At 51.1% G+C, this 12,270-nt stretch overlaps 4 protein-coding genes across 4 annotated transcripts; 2 read left to right on the top strand and 2 right to left on the bottom strand.

Annotated features, from left to right (window-relative positions):
- Positions 1 to 655: 655 nt before the first annotated feature.
- On the top strand, positions 656 to 2,600 carry EPUS_02250 (uncharacterized protein; the record flags this gene model as incomplete). Its single annotated transcript, XM_007787733.1, has 4 exons — positions 656 to 1,465; positions 1,530 to 2,103; positions 2,154 to 2,470; positions 2,535 to 2,600. The coding sequence occupies 4 exons, from the start codon at positions 656 to 658 to the stop codon at positions 2,598 to 2,600; spliced, it is 1,767 nt and encodes a 588-aa protein (XP_007785923.1).
- Positions 2,601 to 3,614: 1,014 nt separating this feature from the next.
- EPUS_02249 (uncharacterized protein) lies at positions 3,615 to 5,918 on the bottom strand (the record flags this gene model as incomplete). The annotated part of the gene is made up of 1 exon (XM_007787732.1): positions 3,615 to 5,918. The coding sequence occupies one exon, from the start codon at positions 5,916 to 5,918 to the stop codon at positions 3,615 to 3,617; it is 2,304 nt and encodes a 767-aa protein (XP_007785922.1).
- A 2,829-nt stretch (positions 5,919 to 8,747) lies between these two features.
- On the bottom strand, positions 8,748 to 9,678 carry EPUS_02248 (uncharacterized protein; the record flags this gene model as incomplete). The annotated part of the gene is made up of 3 exons (XM_007787731.1): positions 8,748 to 9,474; positions 9,521 to 9,600; positions 9,652 to 9,678. The coding sequence occupies 3 exons, from the start codon at positions 9,676 to 9,678 to the stop codon at positions 8,748 to 8,750; spliced, it is 834 nt and encodes a 277-aa protein (XP_007785921.1).
- A 381-nt stretch (positions 9,679 to 10,059) lies between these two features.
- On the top strand, positions 10,060 to 11,753 carry EPUS_02247 (uncharacterized protein; the record flags this gene model as incomplete). The annotated part of the gene is made up of 4 exons (XM_007787730.1): positions 10,060 to 10,089; positions 10,139 to 10,255; positions 10,310 to 10,496; positions 10,540 to 11,753. 4 exons carry the CDS (start codon positions 10,060 to 10,062, stop codon positions 11,751 to 11,753), a joined length of 1,548 nt encoding a protein of 515 aa, XP_007785920.1.
- Positions 11,754 to 12,270: the final 517 nt, after the last annotated feature.

Genomic DNA, 12,270 nt, shown 5'->3' with positions numbered 1-12,270 from the left:
GGACAAGTGAATTGCACACGCGGACATAGCATGTAGATCACTGGCCAGATCGATCGTGGACGCGCCTGAGGCTCTAAAACGAAGGCGCCGCTGCGGGGCACATTTGTGTAATTTGGAGATTGGCGAGTCAAACATTCGACATCAAAGTGATTGACGCAGGACTGAAACTCCACCCGGAGGCTTCAAATTGGGACCACATCACAAAGAACGCTTCCAGTCATTTTGTTTCGTGTGGATTCGGGGCGGGATCCACCAAATGTGACTTTCCGAGGCAATATCCACCAACCACACTTCGACTTGGGGTAAAAATTCCCATCAATGATAACGCTCTACAAGAACGATCAGATACTCATATTAAAGCAGATCAGGGTTGAAGATTCTTGAACCTCGCTCAAGATCCCTGACTGGCGTTGAATAACATCGGCCGAGTCCTTGAGTACACAACACATCAAACTTGCCCCACCGCGATTGATCCTCTTGAACTCGGTGAATTCGGGTTCAGGCAGATATCGAGTATCCTACCTCTTCTCCGACCCACGTTCTACAGTTTCCTGTGTGTTTCCACTGAGGCTGACATTGTGTGTGGCTTTATCCAAATCCTTTTGGACCAGGACGTGGAGGAGCACGGAGCACGAAGACAGAGTCTGCCAACAAAATGTCCTCAGACGAAAGGAAAGATTTGCCAGTGACCACTGAGCAGACTAAACAAGCGTCTCGGACTGCATCACCTCTGTCAGGTGCCTCTGACAATGATGGCACAGAAAAGCCAGTCAGAGAGAAATTGAAGGAAACATCGATTGCTGGCTTATCTGCCCATGTCAAGAAGAACAAGGACCGAGGCAATGCGGACAACGTTAGTGCAGCGTCCTCAGCTGAGGAAGAGGACTATACTCCAGAAGACACGATGCTTACAGACACAACCTCGCCGTTACGAGGTAGACCAGCACGAAAGAGGTCTTTTGACGATTTACAGAATGAGTCCATGATCAGTATCGACACAGTTACGCAAAATGACCCTACACAAGCGGAGGGTACCCACAAAAGAATGCGATCCAGGGATATGTCGTCGAGCAAGATAAGTACAATGAACGGCAGGGTAGACAAGGAACAAGTAGTGCCCTTGACCGAAGAGCATGACGTGGAAGCAGAGAAGTCCCCTGGTGGTGCTGGACTTATGGTCGAGGCACCGTCGATGGATGATCATGACGACGCGGTAACTGGGAATCAAAGCCCGAAGAAGAAACGCAGCCGAGATCAGTTCGACAGAGATCATGACGGCGAAGGTGGTATATTTGAGAAAGAAGAGAAGCCTGCGATTCCATCACAAAAGCAACCCTCGGAGACAGGGGACGAATTGACTCGAACCACCACGAATAGTGATAAGGGCGAGCCCGATAAGAAGAGACATCGAGATGCTTCGCAAGAGGGCAAGAAAGCGACTGACACAGAGCAGGTGTCTCCAAAGGTATGGAAATGAATTTGACTCGATGAGCGGTGGTGTATTGCTTCATGCTGACTGCTTATGCTAGGTTGAACAGTCATCTGGATTTGCCAACACCTCTGCTGTATCTCCTTTTGGAACATTAGCATCACCTAGGTCTCCATTAACCGCGACAAAGTCACCCGAACCTGAGGCCGCAGCAGTGGAAAAGCAACAGACCTCATCCTCCGCATTCGCATCATCTGGGCTTTCTGCTTTTGCCAGCTCCGGCAAATCGCCCTTCTCAAGCTTAGGTACGTCTTCTGGCCCTGGCTCGGGATCTGGATTTGGATCTTTTGGGCCTAAACCGGGCAGCGGCCTCGGCTCGTCTTCGGGCTTTGGTGGAGCATCCCCTTTTGCTGCAAAGGCGGCGTCTGGGTTTGGTAGCCTTGGTGGAGGTGGGTTTGGCGGTGTATTGGGTTCAGGCTTTGGTGGCACGAAGACTGTCACCTCCAGCTTCGCTCCGTCTGGCGGGCCCACCGGTATCATTGGGAGCACCTCGTCAAAGCCATTCGGAAAGACCGACGAGGACGACGAGGACGAAGACGAGAACAATGATGCTGCAAGCTCGAAGGCGGATGATGAGACGAATGAGAGAGATAGTAGGTTTTATGAACAGCCAAGTGAGTGTCTGCAACTAATATTCATACCACTGATGCTGATCCAAGTCTAGCGGAAACCGGCGAGGAAGAAGAAGAAACCATGTTCTCATGTCGAGCGAAGCTCTTTCATTACGAGAAAGAATGGAAAGAGCGAGGGGTGGGAACCGTGAAACTCAACGTTCATTATCCACTCAAGGAAGACCCGGAAGAGGCGCTAGAACAGAAAGCTCGGCTGATCATGCGTACGGACGGTGTGCACCGGGTGGTGCTGAATACACCAATATTCAAAGGCATGAAGTTCGGTACGGTGGATGGGCAGGAGCCGACGGGTAAGACGCTCTATCTGACCGGCATGGAGGATGGAAAGCCCGCCTTGTTCTCGTTAAGGGTATGTGTCCGTTGATCTTAAGTGAGAAGCGTCCATGAGAGAAGGCTAATGAGGTTGTTTGCAGACTGGGAAGGAGGAAGTGGTCAGGGATCTTTATCACCGAATCTCAAGCATTCATGACGGACTGTGAGAAAGCTGTTAGAGTCCCAGAGCTGTTGGGTATGGCGGGACAGTTTGCACGGGCGGCTGAATGCGAACTGGCATCCCGCACGGCTCACGATTGAAGATTACTGCATAGGTTGGAGCATTGGACTGGTTGTCAGCAGCACATAGACGCAGCACCAGTTTCGATCCTAGATAGAGAAGGACACTACGAAATGGGACACGAGAACAGGATCTGATTCCATCACCTTGGGGACTGCATCCTCCAAAGCGTACCCGACTTAGCATTACATCGAAACAGGTTGGAGTCCATTCAATCTTCAATCCGTAACCTCGACAGACCATTCAGTCAACAGATCGCAGGCGTTCCTGTAAGCCAGCTTCCCTCGCTCACTCACCCACTCAAGCGAGGCTACCTGTTTTCCCCGTCCGTCACTCTCTTTTGATGTCTTCTCCCCCCCGTTTCGAACGAACTTACGAATGAATCAACCGAGCGAGAGTCGTTGACCAACGAATCCTTACTCCCCAGCAGAGAAGAGGAAGAATAGGAGGGGGAAGAGGGGCGAAAGCAAGCAAGCAAGCAAGCAAGCAGTCAGGGCTCCTGATATACCAAATTAAGCCTATCGAGTTGAGTGCTTGGTGTAGCGTGGAGAAAAAAAGCCCAGGCGCTGGGTTGGCTGGCTGGCTGGCTGGCGATGGGAGGAATGTCTCGTCTGCGCTGCGTGCAATGCATCATACGTAGTACTACTAACTACTATATTTTGCTAGGAGTAAGGGTAGGGGTCGGAGTCGGAGTCGGAGTCGGAGTCGGATGTGAGAGATGCGATGGGCAAACGAAATCAAACGCGTCGTTGTTGAAAATACATCATGACGAAAGGGGGGTTTCAGGGGAGCTGGCTCACGTATCATATCGCATCACATCACATCATCATGTTCACCGATCGCTTGGTTTGCCTTGCAAGCTGATCGAATATGTTTTCTCTCTCTGTCTGTCTCCATGTTTTCGCCCTCCGACGTTCTGTTCGTTGGGGGCCTTGTCAACTCAACTACCTGCAGCTCGATTCATCGGACCCCAGTTCGGTCGCGGGTTGAGTTGGTATCGACACAGTTTTCGCGGAGATTTTTCCTTGCCTAATGCTTCGTCGAAGATGATCTCGAGCTTGCTTGCATCGGTGGCGCTCACCTCTTCGTTCTTCTTTTCAGTTTCTACCTCCGCCTCCGCTTCGCTCTCGCTAACGCCATCTGCCCTGTCCTTCTTCATCTGTCCAACACGCGCACCACCACCACCACCACCATTGTCTGATCCCTCCCTTCCCAACCTGAACAGTGCAGCCTCGAGCCCTGTCTTGATCTCATCTACCGTACCCGCCTTCCTCACCAACCCCTCCACCTCGTATTTCCAATCCTGCGATCTCGCCCTCTCGCTCCCCCTTAGTCTCCCCAGAATCCCCCAGCCCGCCATCCCCTCCGTAATTGCGCCTTCTTTGGCCGGTGCTCTCGTCCTCATCCACTCCCTCATCACCTCCCAGATCACCGTCCAAGGTGTATCGGTTTTGAAGGAACCAGGTTTACAGTGTGAGCGTGTGACGCGGTAGCCGAGGTGGCGGAGGGCGCCTCGGAGGCAGTCTTCGGACGGGGTTTGACAGTGGAGGATTTTGGCGAGGTAGCTGGGGATGAAGAAGAAGGGGTGCGAGTCCAATTGAGAGGGGGGTGTGCGAGGTATGGGGAGGGTAGATGGTCGTGGTTGGGGGTCGGGGTTTGTGGCTGGGACTGGAGTCGAGGTTGTGGAAATGAGCTTTTGGTCTAGATTAAGGTCTTCTTCAAGCGCGACGGTAAGCATGCCTTCGATTCGGGGCATGGTTGTGTAGGTTGTCTTGTCTAGCGAAGGGAGCTTGTCGAGGATGCGTTGGATGAAATAGGGATTGTGTAGCGGGCCGGCCCATACGGGACCGCTGAGATGGGTTTTTTTGCCGCAATGCTCACAGAATGGTGCAGCGTTTGGACCTTGGGCATAGCTGTGCTTGAAGTACATCTCTCCACTCTTGGATTTTTGCGTGTTATTTCTGACAAGGAGTTGCGTGGTCCATGCTCCGCAGCCATGGTCACAGCTGTAAACGATCATCGTTGTGCCGGCAAGGAGCTTTACATCCTTCTGCTGCTTGTGGATGCGAATGAACAGGCGAGCGTAGAAGTCGATTGATAGAGATAGAAGAGGTTCAATGGCGATGCCGTATTTGGCGCCGGCAGCTGCAATGGCGTGAAGAATCAAGCGAAGGCCTCCTTCGTGAGAGTGGGCGCCCTTCGTTGGAATGCCGCCATACAGTGCGTATGCTTTTTCAGGATAGCCATTCGAAGCAAAGACTCCAGCATCGGTGCAAGTCACGCAGAGTAAGCCTCCATCTTGGATAGCTTGTAAAGCAGAGTCGAAGAAGGGTGCAGCAGTTCCATAGGGATCAAGATCGATGACATCAAATCTGTGGATAGAGGTGCCAGAGGAAGACGTCTGTTCTATCCCAACTTTGCTGTACATATAGGCACGAGCATCGCCAACGTTTGAGCAAACCTTCCCTTTGAGGCCATTGTGGTCAATGTTCATTTCGATTGATTTGGCAGCATCGCGAGACAGGTCATTGGCGATGATCCGGGTGGCGAAAGGAATTTCTTTGGCATAGCGCAAAGCTCTGAGGCCAGTGGCGGATAGAGCATCAAGAATCGTGAAACGGGGACCATGCTTCGACCCTGTCTCTGCGAGTTGGTCTGCTGGCCCGTCCAAGCTGTTCGGATGAGATTGAGTCTGGCCGTTTTCATACGTTTGCATCATCTCCAGCTCCTCGTCGTCTAGTTCGGGAACATCGGTTTTGGTTCGCTTGGCATTATATTCGTCTGGACCAGAGCTGGCCTTGCCGAAGGCTTCTTCTGATGCCTCATCCGCTCGCTTTCGTTTTCTGGAGCCATCACTGTCGCGGAGGTCGGGTTCCACTTCAATGCCTGGGTCAGAAGCGGTTCCGTTGGCTGCCTTCTTTTTCTTGGCGTTCTCCCTCTGCCTCTTGGTCTGTCCATGCTTCTTCTGGTACCTTTCAGCCTTCTCGACCAGTGCCGCTTCACCATAGGCTAAGATGGCAAGAACACTCAAATCACGATTGAATTGCTGGACAGGGTTGTAGAAGACTGCCTGCTCGCCTTGGTCGTTGTTCCTTGGCTTTTTGCCTTTGGTGGTGGCATGGTCGGCTGGTGCTTCACGATAAGGAGCTAATATAGACGCAAGGCCTTCTCGAATTGGCCTATAATTGATGCCGTTGACAGTGACAGACTCGGTAGCCGGCGCTGTGGGAGTTGAAGTTGACATCCTTGATTGACGTTGGAGTAAACATGGGAAAGGCTTGCGAAACTGGTATCGCCTCCGTACAATTGCGTCACAAATTACAAGACAGTTATCACTTGCGCTGCTTCCGAGTTTTATCAGCTGTATCCTCATCAGCTCGAAGTAGGATAGGATAGCCTTCTCTCTCCTGAAGTTGGTGAGATGGTCATCTACATTATCTATCCAAATCTATCCAAATTTGACGACTGGGTGACTAATGTATGCTTGGCATGACCCCTGAGGTAGCCTTGGCATGAATGGAGGAAACCGGGTAACTTGGTGGTCTTCTCGCTACAATCCAGCTCCCGGGCCATATATCCCATTTATTCGACCCCTTCATGTTCCAAATGTGAAACCACTTCCCGTCAAAAATGATACAACATTTTGGAGCTAAAAAAGACGACCTGCAGTATTCGTAACTGCGCTCCCAAAGGAAATGCGTGAGCACTTGGTCCAATGGAAAATAGCAGCGCCTTTTTGATAATCAGTCTTACACCGCGTTACCACTCCTCCAAAGTGTCAAGGATTTCTTCTCCGAATATTAATCATAGCATATTACTTTTTCTGGTGGCGCACCCAAAGGAGGTGTTTCTACCTTGACTAGCCTCGGCTCGTCTGATCCTCCTCCGGTGTCACTGTTCTCGTAAATCTTAACACACAACAAGCTGAGATTGATGTGAGACCGGCCTTCAGGCAATCAGTCTCTCCGATCCGTGTGTTATGTCAACACATTTCGACTGCGCGCAGCAAGCTCTCAGCACGTGCTGTATATATGCCTCTGACCCACTTTAAAACAACGAAAAGCCCCTGCCGTGGTAAGTGATTTCTCAACATGAGTGCTGAGAGTCGCTACGAGGGTCTGTCCGAATACTCTTTGACATGGCTTTGCGAGATCCATTTTGTGCTGGAAATTGTAAAGCGCTCTCTACCAAAGGATCCGATTGCGTGTGATCTGGCAGGTCGAGATACAAGGCCATGCCAGAAGCGTGTTCTTAGTTCGTTTGCATCTCACAACCTCGGAAGGGACCACAAGTATCAGGCGATGTATTAGAAAGCTTCGGCGGATTCAACTGGCGACCAAAGTCTATCTTGGACGCGTAGTACTTGGCCGACAAACTGGCGGGGACTTCTGCATAGACTCTGTGACGAGGCAGGACCCTGTGCTGAAGGAGCCATGAAAAGAAAGAAAGAAAGAAAGATGCACTCGAAAGTGACGCTCTCGTTGCAGACTAAGAACCGTGCCAGCTGGTATTCCGCCACTTTGCGCCTCCAAAGCTAGCTGCTAACTGAAGAGTGATACAAGATTCTGGAATTGAAGCAGTATCGGGGAGCGTTGAGAGCGATAGCTACACCATAAGAGTTTCATATCGAGAGAGGAGAGAGCTCGAGACCTACTTGTAGGGATTCTGTGTGACAGAATGATTGAAAGATAAGGACTTCTTTCCGGTGCAGTCAGCAGGAGTTGAAAGCCAGACTGCGAAATGATGGATCGAAAACCATAGGCGGTCTAGGAACGGTGCGATTTGCTCACAGATCGTTTGTTTGGTTAAGTGTGACCAGCTGACTCAACTCAAACATTCCCTAACTTCAATTTGATCACTCCACATATCTCCTACTACTCTGTTACTTCGAAGCATTGTTCTATTCAGCTACTCAGCTACATCGATAAGTACATCCATGTTGGCTTCCAAACTCAAGCACCCTTCACAAAAGAATGTCACTCAACTCAGCCCTCCAGGGAGATGGTTCTCGAAGTGAGTATCTGATATCCTCGATGACGGGACTTGTGTTTATCTCTGACATCTCTTGAATGCATAAACCTAGCCATAACTAACCTGACACCTCTAAGCCTTCCATACTTCAGACATCTCTGAACAGTCGAACATCAACCCGCCCAGTGGCTCAAAAGCAGCATTATCAGAGGTTGTATTGATGCTCTTAGTAGCGCAACTCACGAGTATAGACAAGTCTGAGCAGCCTGCTAGCATTTACGAGGACGATCTGTGACGACGCATGTGAGGACCCAGCGGCTGCTGTGGAAGTGGCACTGTCCTGAAAAGTATTGTTGCACTCACGGAATGCAAGAATTTAACAGCTGAGATCTCTCACTCCCTTCACGCTCCTGACGGTCACCCATTGTTCATATCTACTTCTAGCGGTACTCTTGTACATACTCGATATTGCTGGATTTCTTCATTCGTTCATGCTGTCCTGCTTATGGCACGTCTAAATATCGGGCTAGAGACCAAATCAATGGGCTCGAGGATCCCTTGGTGCCTTTTTGCCATCTGGAACTCAAGGCAGCTTTGTCTACCGATACTTCATCAAGACATTATGATTAGTCGAAGGCCTCTCTGCCCTTTGGTGTTCCCTACGCTGAATGAAACGAGTCAAAGATCGAACTGGAAAAGGACGGTGCACTTCTTACCCACTTATGTGTGCCTTTCTCTTCCTATAAGATTTTTAACGGGGCCTTGGAAGCAGTGATGATAACGCTAGGTACACTGTGACGGGCGTACTGACCACGATTGGTATCATCATCGTTGTCGCCCTACCTCCTCCCTGCACATGTAGTTTAAGAGGATCTCCGTGAAAAGCTCACGTCTATACGAAATCGAGTAACAGATTAGGAGCTGCAATGTGATGATCCTAGCTGGTCTACGAGATCTTTCGAGATAAGAGTAGACTTCGAGTCTCCAAGACCGTATACACTCCATGCAATGCCGCTCTTCATCGAATATTGTATGGATACCCTTCTTCATGCCAATCTCCCTATTCAGCACGCAACGCCTGCGTCGAATGCCAGCAAGGCACTTACAAATCCAGGCCATCCCCGAACACCCTCGCAAGAAAGACCCAAGTGAAGACAACTCCTGCTGCGACCCAAAGTTTGTTCCTCCTCAACCAACTCTGCCCTGCTTCACGTGCTGCCCTACCTTCCTGGACCACAGCACCCACACCAGCACTACCACCAAGCCGTCTCCTCAATGCAGCAGCTTCGGGAGAGCATTGCAATGTGGTGTCATTGGCATCTGGTAGAATACGGCCAGTAGCCGAATCGATTCTGTTCTCCTTGATCCATTCCCAATTGGCAGCATCTAGCTCGGGCCATTCGAAGCGAAACTTAGCGCCTCCATCACCTGCTTTGATGTTACCCACACCCTTTGACGTTGGATGTATACCTGGTGTTGGTTTGGAGGCCGATCCACCACCAGTAGAGTTCCACCATCTGGACCGTGCAGCATACCATCTCCTCTCCGATTCAGATGCGCCCATACTTCCCGTCGTCATCTCCTCGCTGGTCATGAAGGACATAAGGCCAATGAGTATTGTCGAAACAGACCAAGCGGGGTTGAACGATTTGGGGTGGAAGTCACTGATGCTGAGACACAGACGGGTGGAGGGTTGAAAGCGGCCGCTCGGTGTGTGCATACGGATGGCAGGCGGCGCGAAGGGGTAGTCGGAGGGGAACATCAATGAGCCCCAGTATTGACCACCTTCATAAGGAGTATTGGGCGGGCCCGTCAGTATGTAATGCCACCTAGCCATATTAGGAACGGTCAATGATAATGAGCTGGGGGCGGTACTCAAGAATGTTTGCCTCTGAGGGATGTGCTGTGATATAAGGTGGAGGACTCTTCTGAAGATTCGCATACTCCCTGGTCAACTTCAAGCAGATCAGCCGCCTGAACTGGTCAATGATGGTAAGGTAACCTACTCTCTTGTTTGCTGCTGCGGTGGCCATGATGGAGGATGAGGGTCGGCGTGGCTTCCAAAGGATGAAAAGAGGAGTCCTTGAAGTGCGGAGGGAATCTCAGACTTGGATATCAGAACCAGAATCAGAAGGGATATCTAGAATGCGCAAGACCGAGAGGATGGAGGATGGCGAGCACCTGTTGGATTGTCGACCGTCTAACGTCCTGCCAGTCGTAGGGGTTCTATGAACTGTCGCAAGTTGTTCCAGAAGTCTGGCCACACCGCACCACCAACTTACTACTTACGTAGCGCTGGATGCCAAGCTTTTGCCGATCGCCGCTGCACTGCTTGCAAGCATGGCAGTTGAAGCTTCGAGTGTGATTTTCAGTTGAAACCATCACAGCCATCAAAAGCTCAATACAGAGCCATTATGGCTGCTGCACCGGGTGGAGATGAGGGCGTGAGTTCGAGACGGCCTTTCCTAGCTTCTGTATGACTAAAGCCCTTAGATATATGCCCGGCTGAATTTTACCACCGATTTGAAAGCAGTTGAGGAGCATGAACGGAGAATTCGAGAAAGGATCGACGCGACACTGAGGAAGAGTGAAGAAAGACTTGCTGAGCTGGTACCATGTCCTAACCGTTCGGGCATGTTCGTATGATTGATGTGAAAAATCCAGATCGATCAAAACTCTACCCTTCCCACCACTGTCTCCTCTGTCACTGTTGTTGGTGCGCCCAACACCCGACGGAGTTTCCTCGCTCGGATATTCGACCCGTTGCTAAGTGTCAACCGGGACCGACCATATACGCAATCAGAGCTCCTTCAAGAATGTGCTGCGCGAGCAGATAAGCTCAGTCGATTCGGTAGGAATCCCCTGCCTGCACGCGACAGCTACTTATGCTGTAGGTATCTATCATGAGCCCATCTCTCTCTTTTTCGACAAACCGGACAAAACAGATCCCTCCACGAGCCCGACAGACGTGGCTGTCTACGTGACTGCTAAAGAAAAAGGTCGAATATCAGCAAAAACCGGAACAGATCTCGGGAATGCCGAGGGCTCTGCTTATGCGAATGTACAATGGCGGAATGTTCTGGGAGGAGCAGAAACCCTTGATGTCAATGCCTCTTTGGGAACAAGAACAAGATCAGCATATCAGGCAGCATTCGACACACCAATCCTGAGCGATCCAGATAAAAGGTGGCAGATAGGTGGTGTTCAAAGCTCAACGCAAAGGAGTTTCGCGAGCCATGAAGAGTTCTTGAGAGGCGGATGGACAAATTTGAGATGGTTGACAAGCAGTAATTCTCAACATGAAGTCGGCTACAACGGCTACTGGAGACAGATCACTGGGCTAGCTTCAAATGCTTCATCTACAGTCAGGGCAGAGGCAGGAGACTCGTTTAAAAGCAGTATTTCATACACTTGGATTGCCGATCGACGGAATAACCCGATCCTACCATCAAGCGGATACTATATGAAAATGATCTCCGAATTAGCAGGGTGGGGACCGCTGAAGGGAGATGTTGCATTCTGGAAATCAGAAGTACACACCCAGACAGCGTCGACAATCCCACTGCCAGGAATCAAGGGAGACAGTGGCGTTATCTTCAACGCAGGACTCCGCGCTGGGCTGCTCTACCCCTTAGCGTTAGGCACAAATCAGACTCCGGAGGCATCGCACATCAACGACCGCTTCCAGCTGGGAGCACCCACAGATGTGCGAGGCTTTCGACTGTCTGGACTTGGGCCCAGAGATGGCAGTGATGCAGTTGGTGGGGACGTCTATGCCGCTGGGGGTGCTAATCTCCTTGTTCCCCTTCCTCGACTTGGACGTGAAAGTCCGCTACGAATGCAAGCATTTGTGAACGGAGGTCGACTACTGGCTCTTCGACAGGCAGAGAAGGAGGGCGAAATGAGCAGTGAGGATGTCAAGGAGAGCGTCTACAACACTGTCGCTGAGCTAGGAAACGGAGTGCCGAGCATGTCTGCTGGCGTGGGGTTGGTCTATGCTCACCCGGTGGCTAGGTTCGAGCTGAACTTTTCATTACCGCTGGTACTCAGAAAAGGCGAGGAAGGACGGAAAGGCCTGCAATTTGGCGTCGGCATCGATTACTTATAGCAACAGCTACAGCTACGATTGTACATATTGTAGAATTATCCTGAGTCCTCTCGTCCGAAAGTATTTGTTGTGCGCGAGCTTCTGGCAGCAGCGAATCGGAGCGCAGTCTTCCTCCGCACACAAAATGTCACTTCTGTCAAGCTCCAAATGACAACTTGGTCAGTTCTCACAGTTCAACTCAGATCATCATAGTAGCCCAGTTTCTGCCGCTTCTCAGAAGATTGCCTGCCTCGTATACTACTACTGTAGATTTTCTACAGCGCAGCAACTCATCACTGCTCCCCTGCGCACAACATACATCTCCCAGGCCACTATGGCCCAGTACTACAACCAAGGCTACAACGCCCAACCCGCCTCGACCTCCTCAGCCCAAAACCTTCAATTCTACCCATCCTCCTACGGCTCTCCGGGGCACGTCTCCGGGCACACCACGCCCTCCCAAGCATCCTACGGCGGGTACGGCTCCCCCTCCAACCCAGCAGCGGCAGCATACCCAGGCTATGGGGTCGGGGTTGGC

This window comes from Endocarpon pusillum (genome assembly GCF_000464535.1).
Source record: "Endocarpon pusillum Z07020 unplaced genomic scaffold C698727, whole genome shotgun sequence".
Lineage (NCBI taxonomy): Eukaryota > Fungi > Ascomycota > Eurotiomycetes > Verrucariales > Verrucariaceae > Endocarpon > Endocarpon pusillum.
This window is presented reverse-complemented; position numbering and strand designations above follow the sequence as displayed.